Consider the following 14,070-nt stretch of genomic DNA (forward strand, 5'->3'; position numbering starts at 1 on the left):
CAAACTTCATGATGACGTAATCAACTAGCGCCACTTGTAGCTTTCAGCAGCTATCCAAAGATGAGCTAGTTAGCTTTTTACAACACAGCGACTGGAGTCGAAAGACACGACGTGAATATTTGTAACTATCTAACAGCTACAACATTGCCGAACTACTTCATTGTGTGTGGCTAGTGTTGCTGCCGAATTTAAAGACAAGACTCATTTGCTGTATCGTTTTTTCTTACGGGTAAGCCAACTTTGCCAAGTAACAGTAACCAGCTGATTTAGCTATAATACTCGTTTAGCTAGTTAACGGCAGTTAAGTTATTTTTCAAACTCCTTATTACCTGTAAATTAAATCACATGGGTGTTTGTTAGCCGCTAGCTAGCAATGCTAATTTACTGCTGAAGTAGGCTTACAGATGTGAGCTGGCGGGTGTTGCTAGTCTAGACATCGTTATTTTCTATTTGAAGCCGCTAAGCCAGGCATACCACTTGCCATGCAGTGGCATGTTTAGCTGGCTATCATTTTAACTGCATCATTGTGATCATCTAGCCAGTTAGCTTGCTACCATGTTTAATTTCATATGTTAGCAATATAACTACAGTAGGTCTCAAACTCTAGGCAGCATTCTGCGTTCTCCTACAGTTCTCAGTGATTAGCTTCGCCCACGACTGGCTAATAATGTGAAGTACAATCTCGATGCTGTGTTTTAACGTTTTAGAAATGTCAATAATCATGGCTTTCATCACCGATAAATAATCCTTCAAATAAAACCGATAGACTTACTGTAGCAGTTTTGCACAGATCCATACAGCTATATGGGTGACTTCCCGAGTTACGTTTACACACAGGTGTTCAGAGTAGCCATATAGCACAGGTACCTGTTGTCTTCTGTCTGTTTTCTGTATACAAGGTCTGTAACATGGAGATTTGGCTGTGTGGGAAGTCAAACCCTATCAATATGTGTATCAATTTTACTTTTTTTTTTCTTCATGATTTCTCGCTGATATGAAAGATAAGGTCCTTAAATGCTTCCAATCCCGTAGCGCAAGCGACGCGCATTAATGTTCAGATTGAGCGTCGGGGCTCTTAAAACTCCCCCATACAGAAGACGTCTTTGTCCAATGACCCAGTAAAATACTACTTGAGTTAAAAGTATTTGGGTTTAAATATATTTAAGTATCAAAAGTTAAAATGCTTAAACATTCCTTGTATTAAGTAAACCAGACAGCACCATTCTTAAAAAAAAAAGTTTTATTTAAGGATAGCCAGTGGCACGTTCCAAAACTGGACATCATTTACAAACGAAGAAGCATGTGTTTAGTGAGTCCGCCAGATCACAGGCAGTAGGGATGACAAGGGATGTTCTCTGTTTAGTGAGTCCTCCAAATCAGAGGCAGTAGGGATGACCAGGGATGTTCTCTGTTTAGTGAGTCCTCCAGATCAGAGGCAGTAGGGATGACCAGGGATGTTCTCTGTTTAGTGAGTCTGCCAGATCAGAGGCAGTAGGGAGGACCAGGGATGTTCTCTGTTTGGTGAGTCCACCAGATCAGAGGCAGTAGGGATGACCAGGGATGTTCTCTGTTTAGTGAGTCCACCAGATCAGAGGCAGTAGGGATGACCATGGATTTTCTGTTTAGTGAGTCCGCCAGATCAGAGGCAGTAGGGATGACCATGGATGTTCTCTGTTTAGTGAGTCCACCAGATCAGAGGCAGTAGGGATGACCATGGATTTTCTGTTTAGTGAGTCCACCAGATCAGAGGCAGTAGGGATGACCATGGATTTTCTGTTTAGTGAGTCCACCAGATCAGAGGCAGTAGGGATGACCATGGATGTTCTCTGTTTAGTGAGTCCACCAGATCAGAGGCAGTAGGGATGACCATGGATTTTCTGTTTAGTGAGTCCACCAGATCAGAGGCAGTAGGGATGACCATGGATTTTCTGTTTAGTGAGTCCACCAGATCAGAGGCAGTAGGGATGACCAGGGATGTTCTCTTGATAAGGGTGTCAATTAGACCCCTTTCCTGTCCTGCTAAACCTTCAAAATGTAACCAGTACTTTTGAGTGTCAGGGAAAATGTATGTAAAAAAAAGTATGTTATTTTCTTTGGGAGTGTAGTGAAGTAAAACATAATTAGTACAGTACCCCAAAAAACTACTTAAGTAAAAATACTTTTAAGTACTACTTAAGTTCTTTACACCACTGCTCATTTGTGTAATATAATGTAACTGAGAGTCAAGATCAATGGATAAGATAGAACAGGTGAGTTGTAAAAATCTGTGTTCCTTGCTACAAGTTATTTTCTTTATATTGTGCAAAACGGGCAGTGGTAGTAATAAAAATAACTAGCTGTGTGTGTGTGTGTACCTACTTCTTGCAGTGACTAAGTTCTGTTGAACTGTTTTTCCTAGTCGTATCTTATGCATTTCTACATATGAAAGTTACTGGAGAAAATAAATATAGCTAGCTACACAAATAACTGTACAACAGTAGCTAGCCATATCTGACTAAAAAGTGACATTCTTAGCTAGAACTACAGCAGGAAGTAAGCATATTTAGATGCAAGTTTATAGTGTCTTAGTAGGGTGTTGCCCTATTTAATAAAGGAAGACCTAAATTAGGAATACAAAGTATATTGAAATCCAGTGCTTCCACACAGGTGTGGTTCCTGAGTTAAGCAATTCACTTCCCCGTCATGTATTAAAATGCCCAGTTGCCCATTATTTGGCTACCATGGCTAGAATAAGAGATCTCAGTGACTTTGAAAAGAGGAGTCTCAAAGGGGCTTAGTGAGTCGTCTGTCATCAGATCTCTTTTACATTTTACTCATTTAGCACAGGGTTTTCCAACCTCGGTCCTGGGGGCCCCCCCTGGGTGCACATTTTGGTTTTTGCCCTAGCACTACACAGCTGATTCAAATAATAAAAGCTGGATGAGTTGGTTATTTGAATCAGTTGTGTAGTGCTCGGGCAAAAACCAAAATGTGCTCCCAGGGGGGGACAGAGTTTGGGGACAGAGTTTGGGGAAACCCTGATTTAGCAGATGCTCTTATCCAGAGTGATTTAGTTAACTATCTTAAGATGAATGCACTAGGTGGGACAACCACATCACAGGCATAGAAAGTAATCGGGGTGAGGAGGATTATTTAAGATACTGTTTGATGTAGTAGGGTTTCAGATGTTTTCGGAAGATGGGCAGGAACTCTTCTGTCCTAGCTTCAGGGGGACGGACGCTGGTTCCACCATTGGGGTGCCAGGACAAAGAAGAGCTTGGACTGGGCTGAGCAGGAGCTGCCCTCCATTGGGGGTGGGAGGGCCAAAAGACCTGAGGTGGCAGAACGGAGTGCTCGGGTTGGCGTGTAGGGTTTGAGCAGAGCCTGAAGGTAGGGAGGGGCTATTCCTCTTGCTGTTCTGTTGGTAAGCACCATGGTCTTGTAGTGGATGCGAGCTTCGACTGGAAGCCAGTGGAGTGAGCGGGGTGGCAGAGAACTTGGGAAGGTTGAAAACCAGATGGGCTGCAGCGTTCTGGGTAAGTTGCAGGGGTTTGATGGCACAAGCGTTGAGCCCAGCCAACAGCGAGTTGCAATAGTCCAGCTGGGAGAGGACAAGTGCCTGGATTAAGACCTGCGCCACTTCCTGTGTGACGTAGGGTCGTACTCTACGGATGTTGTGGAGCATGAACCTGCAGGAGTGAGTCACTGCTTTGATGTTTGCAGAGAACGACAGGGTGTTGTCCAAGGTCACGCCAAGGTTCTTTACACTCTGGGAGGGCGACACTGGAGTTGTCAACCATGATGGAGTGGTCTTTGAGCGGGCAGGCCTTCCCTGGGAGGAAGAGCAGCTCTGTCTTGTTAAGCTTGAGGTGGTGGGCTGACATCCAAGTTGAGATATCTGCCAGGCACGCAGAAGATGCGTGTTGCACCTGGGTGTCAGAAGGGGGGAAGGAGAAAAGTAGTCAACCCAATTGAACATTTATGGGAGATTCTGAAGTGGCGCTTGAGAAAGTATTTTCCTCCACCATCAACAAACCACCAGATGATGTCTCATCCCTCAAACTGAGTTCAGGACACTTTTAGAATCTATGCCAAGGTGCATTGAAGCTGTTCTGGGGGCAACACCCTATTAAGACATGTTGGTGTTTCTTTTATTTTGGCAGTTACCTGTATATGTCCAATAATAATTGCAAACGCATCTCTAGTATTTTATATTTTCATTACACGCCACTTTCATGGATGACCAGATATTCCAAAATGGAATCCTGTCCTGCTGTTGTGTTTATAGTCATTCAAGGCCTGTCAAGCCATCCAAGCCCAGCAGTGCAACGTTTCTCCTTAGACTGTCATGGTTGGCTGACAGTTGCTTATAATAATCTTCAAGTTTTGTCATTATCAAGCTATGAGCAGGCCAGTGAGGCCAAAGATGGTGAATAAATTAAGATGTCCCACTCCGAACCGTTTACAGTTGAAAAACAATTGTCACAGTTCCTGTCTGCTTAAGTGGCTCTCCCATATGCACCAATGCAATAACAGCTGGTTCTGATCTGCTTAGGTCATTGACTGTATATGAACCTGAAAAGGGAGCAAGTGAGATGTCTCGCTTCCTCTTCTGTCTCTGGTGAGACCACTGAACCGGCCTCTGGTTCATACAGCCTCACCTTGGGGTCAAAGGTCATGAACCCTGTGGTACTTCAGGTTATATTCTAGAACTGGCGTGACCGTGTACTGCAACCCAAGACGAGTGTCGTGAAATGTCATGCAGCAGCGTAAGAGATTTAGTAAACAGAAACCGTCTGAGACGGCAGCAGGGAGCAGGCGCTATGCAAGCCTTTTAAAGGCACGAGCCTCCATTGCCACATGTTCCGTGGCTAGAGAGAGAGCCGGTCAGTGGGATAATGTAACAGGACAGGATGTTTCTAGCAACTGGGACATGGCCTGGTTGCTTTTTCTATTCATAAACTGACTGTGGTTGAACTTGATTTTGTCTATTTTAATTAGACCTAAATTGTCCAATTTAATAAATGTTTTTAATAATGGTGTTTTTTTCCCTTCATTATTGCAGGCCACTTCACCCCTAACACCCCACCCCCTTTTAAATCCAGAATATCAACACAACAAAGATGGAGGAGCTCCATGTCCACTGCCTGAACTGTGTGAACCGGAGGTGTATGATTCGCACAGAGACTGGTATGTCCTGTGATCTCATTGGCTGTCCTCTCGTCTGTGGAGCAGTCTTCCACTCCTGTAAAGAGGAGGAGCATCATTTACTATGCCCGTTTGAAAGAGTGCCTTGCCTCAACACTGGATTTGGGTGCCCTTTCACTATCCCCCGGATCAAGATGGCAAAACACCTAGAGACGTGCCCGGCCAGTGTGGTGTGTTGCACCATGGAGTGGAACCGTTGGCCTGTGAGCTATTCAGACAGGAAGTCCTATGAGCATTTGAGCAATGTTGAAGTGGTGGAGCAGCTCGACATGGCCCTGGCTCTGCAAGATCAGAGGATGCTACTGGAGTCTCTTAGAGTCATCACCAACACATCAAAGAACACATATAATAAATCAGCTGAGGAAACGTGTTACAAGATCGCTGATGTAGTGTCAAGTGTACCAGAGACTGACGTTAGTAATGGAACGGTTGAAATGGATGAGGCTGCTGCTTTGACTAATGGAGTGGTTGAAATGGAAGATGATGATGAGTCTTATAGTGAGGTGCACAAAATAAACTTAGCAGCTACCTTGGCCGTCCTCAGAAGTGCCAAGGACATTGACTTGATCAGTGTAAATGTTGAAAACGGTGAGAGAGAAGGGGTTCTCCATAGGGGAGAGGACAGTGATAATCATAATGATTTGAAGAATGTAGAGATGAAGGCAAGTGACACAGAGTCGGGCTGTGAGCTCGGAGCAGTGGGCGGAGTCGGAGTGGACTGTGGATTTGGAACAGACAGACAGGGAGACGAGAGCTATTGGATAGAGTCTTCAGAGGAAGTGGAGACGGACCATGTGATGGGTCTTGCTGAGGTGGGTTGTCCTCCTCTCAGTAATGGTTTCAACCATACAGGAGACAACCAAAATCACTTGACACAGCGTGAGTGGATGGATCTGAGCAGATCTCCACCCAGACGCTCTGAAGTCAACAGGTTTTCAGACTTCAGGCTGGTGATGCCGTATCTTTCCATGCCTAATATAGTAGCACCACGGGAGACCTCTGGGCCCCACCCTCCACCACTACCCATCCACCTGCCTCTTCCCATGCCTCTCCCTAATCTGGAACCCTACAACATGCTCCAGCATCTGCCCTTAGAGATAGAAGACAGGTGGCTGGAGAGGAAACTACAGAACCTCCAGGTGCTCAGAGGGATGAGTGTGTTTACATTTAATGGGCGCAGGGCTCTGATGTCTGACCCCTATCTGTTCAGAGCCAAAATGGAGGACAAGTCAGTGGACACCTCAGACCTGGAGGTATCTGACGATCCATTGGGGCTCCATGGAATCGACCTGATCACAGCAGCGCTGCTCTTCTGTCTGGGGGACTCCCCTGGGGGCCGCAGCATCTCAGACAGCAGGTTTGTAGACGGCTACCACGTTGACTTTGGTACCCAGACCTTCTCTTTCCCCTCGGCTATACTAGCCACTAACACCATGGTGGGGGATATCGCCTCAGCGTCGGCCTGTGATCACGCCAGCCCTCAGCTCTCCAACCCCAGCCCCTTCCACTCTCTCAGACTGGACCTGGTTCTGGAGTGTGTGGCCCGTTACCAGACCAAGCAGCGCACCATGTTCACCTTCGTGTGTGGACAGCTGTTCCGCAGGGACGAGTTCTCCTCGCATTTCAAAAACGTTCACGGGGACATCCACGCCGGGCTGAACGGCTGGTTGGAGCATCGCTGTCCCCTGGCCTACTACGGCTGCACCTACTCCCAGAGACGCTTCTGTCCCTCTGTTCAGGGCTCCAGGATCATCCATGACAGACACCTGGGCTCGTTTGGGGTGCGGCCCGACATGCCTCCCCAGTACGGCGATAAAACCCTCCCCAGGAATGCCTTTCGGTTCGGGTCCACCTGCGACCACCTGAGCTCCTTGCCCTTCGAGGTGCAACAGTATGTGGCCAGTTTCCTGGATGGCTTCAGCCTGTGCCAGTTGTCCAGGGTCTCTCGGACAATGAGGGATGTGTGTGGCAGTTTACTGCAGTCCAGAGGCATGGTGGTGCTGCTCTGGGAGAACACACGAAGGCCTGATGGGTCGTCCTCATGGCAGATCCAAAACAAGGTTAGTCACTTACTGTGTATGTGTGTGCATTAACATCTGTACCCAGGCTGTATCACAACCAGCCGTGATTGGGAGTCCCGTAGGGCGGCGCACAATTGGGCCAGCGTCATCAGGTGTAGGCCGTCATTGTAAATAAGAATTTGTTCTTAACTGACTTGCCTAGTTAAATAAATGTTGAATTGAATTTTATCTAGTGTAATTTTCCCATAAATCTATGATCCATGGAATAGTACGACAGTCTGAGATGTGTGGGGATCTCAAGTTAGAATTCACACCTATTTGCTGACCATTGAATGCAGGTTGTCCTGTCTCAACACAATTGTCAATTAGATTAAAGGCTTGGCATAGCAAAAGGACAAACACAAGCAGGAATACAATATGACATCTAGTATATCAACGGCTTTATCGTTATTGGATGAGAACTAATTCATTTATAATATTCTGTTTGTGAACCAGGTGTGGCGATTCAGCACAGCCTTCGGTACAGTGAAGGAGTGGAAGTTTGCCAACATCACCAGTATGGCCGACCATCTGAAAAAGTGCAAGTTTAACACCATCACCTGTCGGGACGAGGCCATCCCTCTGCCCTGCATGTGCTTATCCAGAGAGCTCACCAAAGAGGGACGCTCACTGCGCTCAGTCCTGAAGCCAGTATTATGAGTAACGCTGTGAAAGGGTTGGAGTCCATGGGTACATTTAAAATGGCACCCTATTAAAAGTAGTGCACTATGTAGGCTTTAGGGTACTATTATAGACGTAGCTCTATTCATTTCAATCAATTCAGTAAGTTCTTACAGACGTCCTCCCAGAATTCACTGAATTGAAATGCACTCCAACCCTGCTCTATGAAAAGCAAATACAAAATGCTGCTATCATTCTCTTCTGGTTTTGACAGAAAAAACCTGCATTGTTTTCAACCTATCTGATATGCATACACGCTGAGTGGACAAAACATGCTCTTTCCAAGACTGACCAGGTGAATCCAGGTAAAAGCTATGATCCCTTATTGATGTCACTTGTTAAATCCACTTCAATCAGTGTAGATGAAGGGGAGGAGACAGGTGAAAGAAGGTTTTTAAGCCTTGAGACATGGATTGTGTATGTGTGTCATTCAGAGGGTGAATGGGCAAGACAAAATATTTAAGTGCCTTTGAACGGGGTATGGTAGTAGGTGCCAGGCGCACCGGTTTGTGTCAAGAACTGCAGCGCTGCTGGGTTTTTCACACTCAACAGTTTCCCTTGTTATCAAGAATGGTCCACCACCCAAAGGACATTCAGCCAACTTGACACAACTGTGGGAAGCATTGGAGTCAACATGGGCCAGCATCCCTGTGGAACGCTTTTGACACCTTGGAGAGTCCTGATGAACTGACTGTTCTTGGGGGCGGCGCAACTCAATATTAGGAAGGTGTTCTTAATGTTTTGTGCACTGTATATATTCTTGTTACCAATGTACTGAATAGATTATTTAACTTTTACATACTCTGTCAATGTGTAAATAAAACATGTTTTGACGTTACATTTTCTATTTTTATAAGAACTAAGTCCGTACTGTGCCGCATTGACAACAAAAGAAAATGGAGCCTTAACTTATGATAAAGACTTGATTTCTGGTCATGGGAGGGATCTGATGGGGATCTTTTAATGAGTAGATTTCTCATTGACCCCCGGCTAGAGTGATTTACACCGTCTTGCATGGTTTTATATACTTAGGGTGATCATGATTTTTGTTGAGTTTGAGTCAGCGGATCATGCCATTACTTTTGAGTCAGCGGATCATGCCATTACTTTTGAGTCAGCGGATCATGCCATTACATTTGAGTCAGCGGATCATGCCATTACTTTTGAGTCAGCGGATCATGCCATTACTTTTGAGTCAGCGGATCATGCCATTACTTTTGAGTCAGCGGATCATGCCATTACTTTTGAGTCAGCGGATCATGCCATTACTTTTGAGTCAGCGGATCATGCCATTACATTTGAGTCAGCGGATCATGCCATTACTTTTGAGTCAGCGGATCATGTTAATATATTGTCAGTGTAGCTATTTAATGCCGGGATTCAATCCGATCACGCTTGTAGACAACGCAGATTTTAAAGGTAAACTTGGCGGATGTCAGCTCAATTTGAAATGACCTTTAAATGTAGATCAGAATGAATCCCGACCTAACTCAACCTCCATCAGTATCAGGCTGAACAACAATGTTGACTGTTTGAGTTAAGGGTGATTGGTTGTCTTTCTGTATCCACTCTCCTGTTCCTCATTTTGAGAACAACGTTACTTGTGTGAAAACCATTTGTGTGAATACTTGTTATAGATCAGTGAATCCTGCAGGTCCAGGAACGTGGGCATAACGTAGCTTCCGTTCATTTAGAGTTGATCAGTATGGAAACTGATCATCATTCAATCATGGGCACGTCTATTATTTATCATATTAGTGTTTTTATCTTTGTGTTTTCCTCTTGGCTCTACGTAGTCACTGTGTTCAGAAGTTGCCTGCTGTGTCTCAGGGTTTGTAAAACATGGTTGCCTTCCAAATGGCACCCTATGAACTATATAGTGTTCTAATTTTGACGCTCCGGGCTCAACAGTAGTGCACTGTATAGAGATTAGGCTGCGATTTGGGTAGTTGCCATGAAACTGCATCAATAGTGCAGGCCATTACTTGTACTGTATTGCCTGATTGACACTATAGCGCCAAGCCAAACCGGACTCTATAGTGTGAATCTGGTTTATGTGTAAAAGATGCACCAGTCTATCTACCAGTCTTCACATGGAACAGTCACTTTATTGTCATGGTTGTAGAGTGTTGTTAGTTCTAGGACTGGTACAGCGTTCAGGAGTATTGATGAGTTTCAAACCCAAACCCATCATTTGACATGATTTTCTCCGGGTTTGAATATTAGTTGAAAATCTGTTTGGGTTTGGAAGTGGAGTGCAATATTTAATTAATCAGTCTTAGAGATGGTGTTAATGAAATTAAGGCCTGGATTCAATCTGATAGCAGGTTGAAGAAAATGTGGCTTTAAAAGGCAATCTTCCAGTTTTTGCGGAAATCGCATTCACAGTAAATGCTGTATATTTCGGTTCAATTGGAAATGACCTTTAAATGACGCTTTGTCGGCGAAGCAGAATCGAATTGAATCCCGCCTTAATTCATGGGTTTAAGATTGGGTTGTAACAGCCTTGGATCTTAAGGGCACAGTTTGCATGTGTTCTTTTTAAAAGGAAGTAAATGTTTATTTTACTTCAAGTTCTTCTCTGAATCCCTGTACTGTTTGTTCTTTCCTGTGTGTTTTATTACATTTTGGGGGAAAAGACCAGTGCAAACTTTGCATTATTGCAATCATGATGAACACCCCGGATGAATAGTTTGAAACAGTTTGATATGGTGAAATAATCCACGCTTGTTTGGTTTGATACACATTTTGTACGTGTTTAGTATTCTTCCATGCAACACTTTTTTAAATTTAGTTTTTTTCTATTATTTGGTGTAGTTCAGGATGTTATTAACATGCCACCAATATTACATAGACTACTCAAAGGTAGAGGTCTTCGTGGGTCCACCTGAATACCTGGGACCTGAACGGGTCTAAGATTCAAACTTTTCCTTAGGATCCGGGACGGGTCCTGTTTGATTGTCATTGGGTCTCGGGTCAATTTAACTACAGCTGATAGATCCGAATGGCCACAACCACGGCTCTGCATAGTCTAAAACATTTATTTTACGCTAATACGGGGAATTTATTGACTTAGAAGGCCTAGACAACATACAGTATAAAGACCTATTCGTTAACCAGAAGAGCAACTTGGCTGGGTCCAATCAGGTCTGGTTGTTCTCAGGTCTGATTTTAACCTATTGATCATCCCCACATATCTTGGGCCCAGATCTGTTTGATGCTTAGACAAGTCTGATGGTCGTTGATAACCAATCACTAGGAGTTGGCAAAACAGCACAAACAGATCTGGGACCAGGCTAGACATGTTTCTGCTCGCGTCAGATTTAATTCCAATTTTCTTTCTGCATGTGAGTGAAGAGATTAACCGTCATTCTTAAAAACATGATTTATCCATAAAATGCAAGGTTATTTTTCACAGTACAATAACATTTCTAACTGTTGTGTGTGTGCCTCTATACAATGGGATTATCTGTATTTGACTACATTTGATGGTAGCATTTGCAACAATGAAATGACAGCTTTAAACAAGAGGCTACATTTCTGTAGTGTTAAGTGAACATTTTACAATAAACTGCATTGTAATCTGGCAGCGTAATTTAGTTTGAAACTTTTCAACAATTTATGTTATAAAGAGGTGATTATGTATTGCCCAGTTTACTAAACTCTAGTTAAATAACACATTGTTGAAAAAAGGTTTGAGATTAAATCATGCTGCCAGATTACAATGAGGTTTATGGTACATTTTGCACTTAAAGCTAGAATCCTTACTTGAAACAATAACTAAGGGTCAAAAGCTGAGGGATGAACCTGGACAAATGTAACCGCTCAAATTCATAGACAGCTATGGATGCAAGGACTGCCCATCCATGATATCAAAATGATAGTTTTAACCATGTTTTGAGGCTATATACTGTTTGTTTACATTTATATGGTTTACAAACACTTGAGTAAAACAAGCTTATATTTGGGGTTCTAATGGGTATCATTAATTAAAGTCCAAAAATTGATGTAGCATCTAAGGATTCTAGCTTTAACGCGTTACTTTTGCTATACAAAAACGTTTTCCCACGGTGTCTTGTTTTACATGTTTTGTTCAGCTTCTTTTAGCGGCCCTGGTGTATAAAGCTCCTTCACATTACTGTGTATCATCAACAGCAATTTCATCACCAATAAAAAATGTTCTTTACTTGCTACAACATGGTTTAAATATCTTCTACGAGAACAGCATCATGTTTACTGATGGTTGAGTCTCAGCTGCTAAAGGTGTGCTGGAGACTGGAGGAGGTTGGGTCTCCATCGGTGAGGTCTGGTGGCAGGGTCTCCATCGGTGAGGTCTGGGGGCAGGGTCTCTATCGGTGAGGTCTGGTGGCAGGGTCTCCATCGGTGAGGTCTGGTGGCAGGGTCTCCATCGGTGAGGTCTGGTGGCAGGGTCTCCATCGGTGAGGTCTGGTGGCAGGGTCTCCATCGGTGAGGTCTGGTGGCAGGGTCTCTATCGGTGAGGTCTGGTGGCAGGGTCTCTATCGGTGAGGTCTGGTGGCAGGGTCTCTATCGGTGAGGTCTGGGGGCAGGGTCTCTATCGTTGAGGTCTGGGGGCAGGGTCTCCATCGGTGAGGTCTGGTGGCAGGGTCTCCATCGGTGAGGTCTGGTGGCAGGGTCTCCATCGGTGAGGTCTGGTGGCAGGGTCTCCATCGGTGAGGTCTGGTGGCAGGGTCTCCATCGGTGAGGTCTGGGGGCAGGGTCTCCATCGGTGAGGTCTGGGGGCAGGGTCTCCATCGGTGAGGTCTGGGGGCAGGGTCTCTATCGGTGAGGTCTGGGGGCAGGGTCTCTATCGGTGAGGTCTGGGGGCAGGGTCTCTATCGGTGAGGTCTGGGGGCAGGGTCTCCATCGGTGAGGTCTGGGGGCAGGGTCTCCATCGGTGAGGTCTGGTGGCAGGGTCTCCATCGGTGAGGTCTGGTAGTGATCTCTCCTCAGGAAGTAGGATACATCTTTAGAAACCGGAACTGAGCTATAAAAAGGTCCAACAATAATGGAATAAAATAAAAATGACCAAAAAAAGACTATAAACAGACAATATGACAATCACTGACTGGCATTTAAACTATGTTTTGCTCACAGACCTCCCCCATATCCGTCTGTACGTATAAGACTGGGAGGGTGTTACTATCTCTGTACGGAGAACTGAGAAGACAACTCTGGTTCCATTAGCTCTACCTTAGCAGCAGAGGAAACTTTGTAAACCACCTTGGACATGACAGGATGTCCTGGAGACTCTATGAGTAACAAATGCAAAAAAAATCAAGTTCATTATGAAGAGATGTATCACTGCACAATCAATGGGCGTATCTCTACTGCTGTAATCCAACCAAAACATCTCTGGGGAGAGATATTGTAGTGTATAGTAGTTACATTTCTCAAATCTTACAAAACAGAAATAAACACATTTTAGTGAGTCATTGGCTCCTGAAAGCAACTCCAAACTGGTTCCTCATCCAAGCTTGTTTTTCAGAGTATCCAAGAAGAGTCTGATTTACTTGTGAAGGGAACCTATACATACCTTTGACTTCTAGAGGGCACTAGAACTCCAATAACACTATGATCCAACTGGATTGCTGATCTATGCAAATCAGAATGTTCTGATTTGCATATGCCCCCCCCCAAATCAATTAGTGGTAATATTTGTATGTTCTTTCATTGGTGAATACACTTCATTATCTTTCAATAACTTCAAGGGAACGTCAAGGGAGATAAATGCACTATGCTCTTGTAAAATATTGTAATTGATAATATACACAGAGTGTACAAAACATCAGGAACACCCCCCCTCAGAACAGCCTCAGTTCGTTGGGGAATGGACTCCACAAGGTGTCAAAAGCGTTCCACAGGGATGCAGGCCCATGTTGACTCCAATGCTTCCCACAGTTGTGTCAAGTTGGCTGGATGTCCTTTGGATGGTGGATCATTCTCGATACACAGGAAACTGTTGAGCGTGAAAAACCCAACAGCGTTGAAGTTGACACAAACCGGTGTGCCTGGCACCTACTATCATACCCCGTTCAAATGGCACTTAAATCTTTTGTCTTGCCCCATTCACCCTCTGAATGGCACACATACACAATCCATGTCTCAAGACTTAAAAATCCTT

At 44.5% G+C, this 14,070-nt stretch overlaps 1 protein-coding gene across 1 annotated transcript; it reads left to right on the plus strand.

Annotated features, from left to right (window-relative positions):
• On the plus strand, positions 1–12,124 carry LOC106611316 (F-box only protein 30). The gene is made up of 3 exons (XM_014211368.2): positions 1–229; positions 5,045–7,247; positions 7,704–12,124. Exons 2-3 carry the CDS (start codon positions 5,103–5,105, stop codon positions 7,905–7,907), a joined length of 2,349 nt encoding a protein of 782 aa, XP_014066843.1. The 5' UTR covers positions 1–229; positions 5,045–5,102; the 3' UTR covers positions 7,908–12,124.
• Positions 12,125–14,070: the final 1,946 nt, after the last annotated feature.

Source organism: Salmo salar, chromosome ssa09 (genome assembly GCF_905237065.1).
Source record: "Salmo salar chromosome ssa09, Ssal_v3.1, whole genome shotgun sequence".
In the NCBI taxonomy this organism is placed as follows: Eukaryota; Metazoa; Chordata; class Actinopteri; order Salmoniformes; family Salmonidae; genus Salmo; species Salmo salar.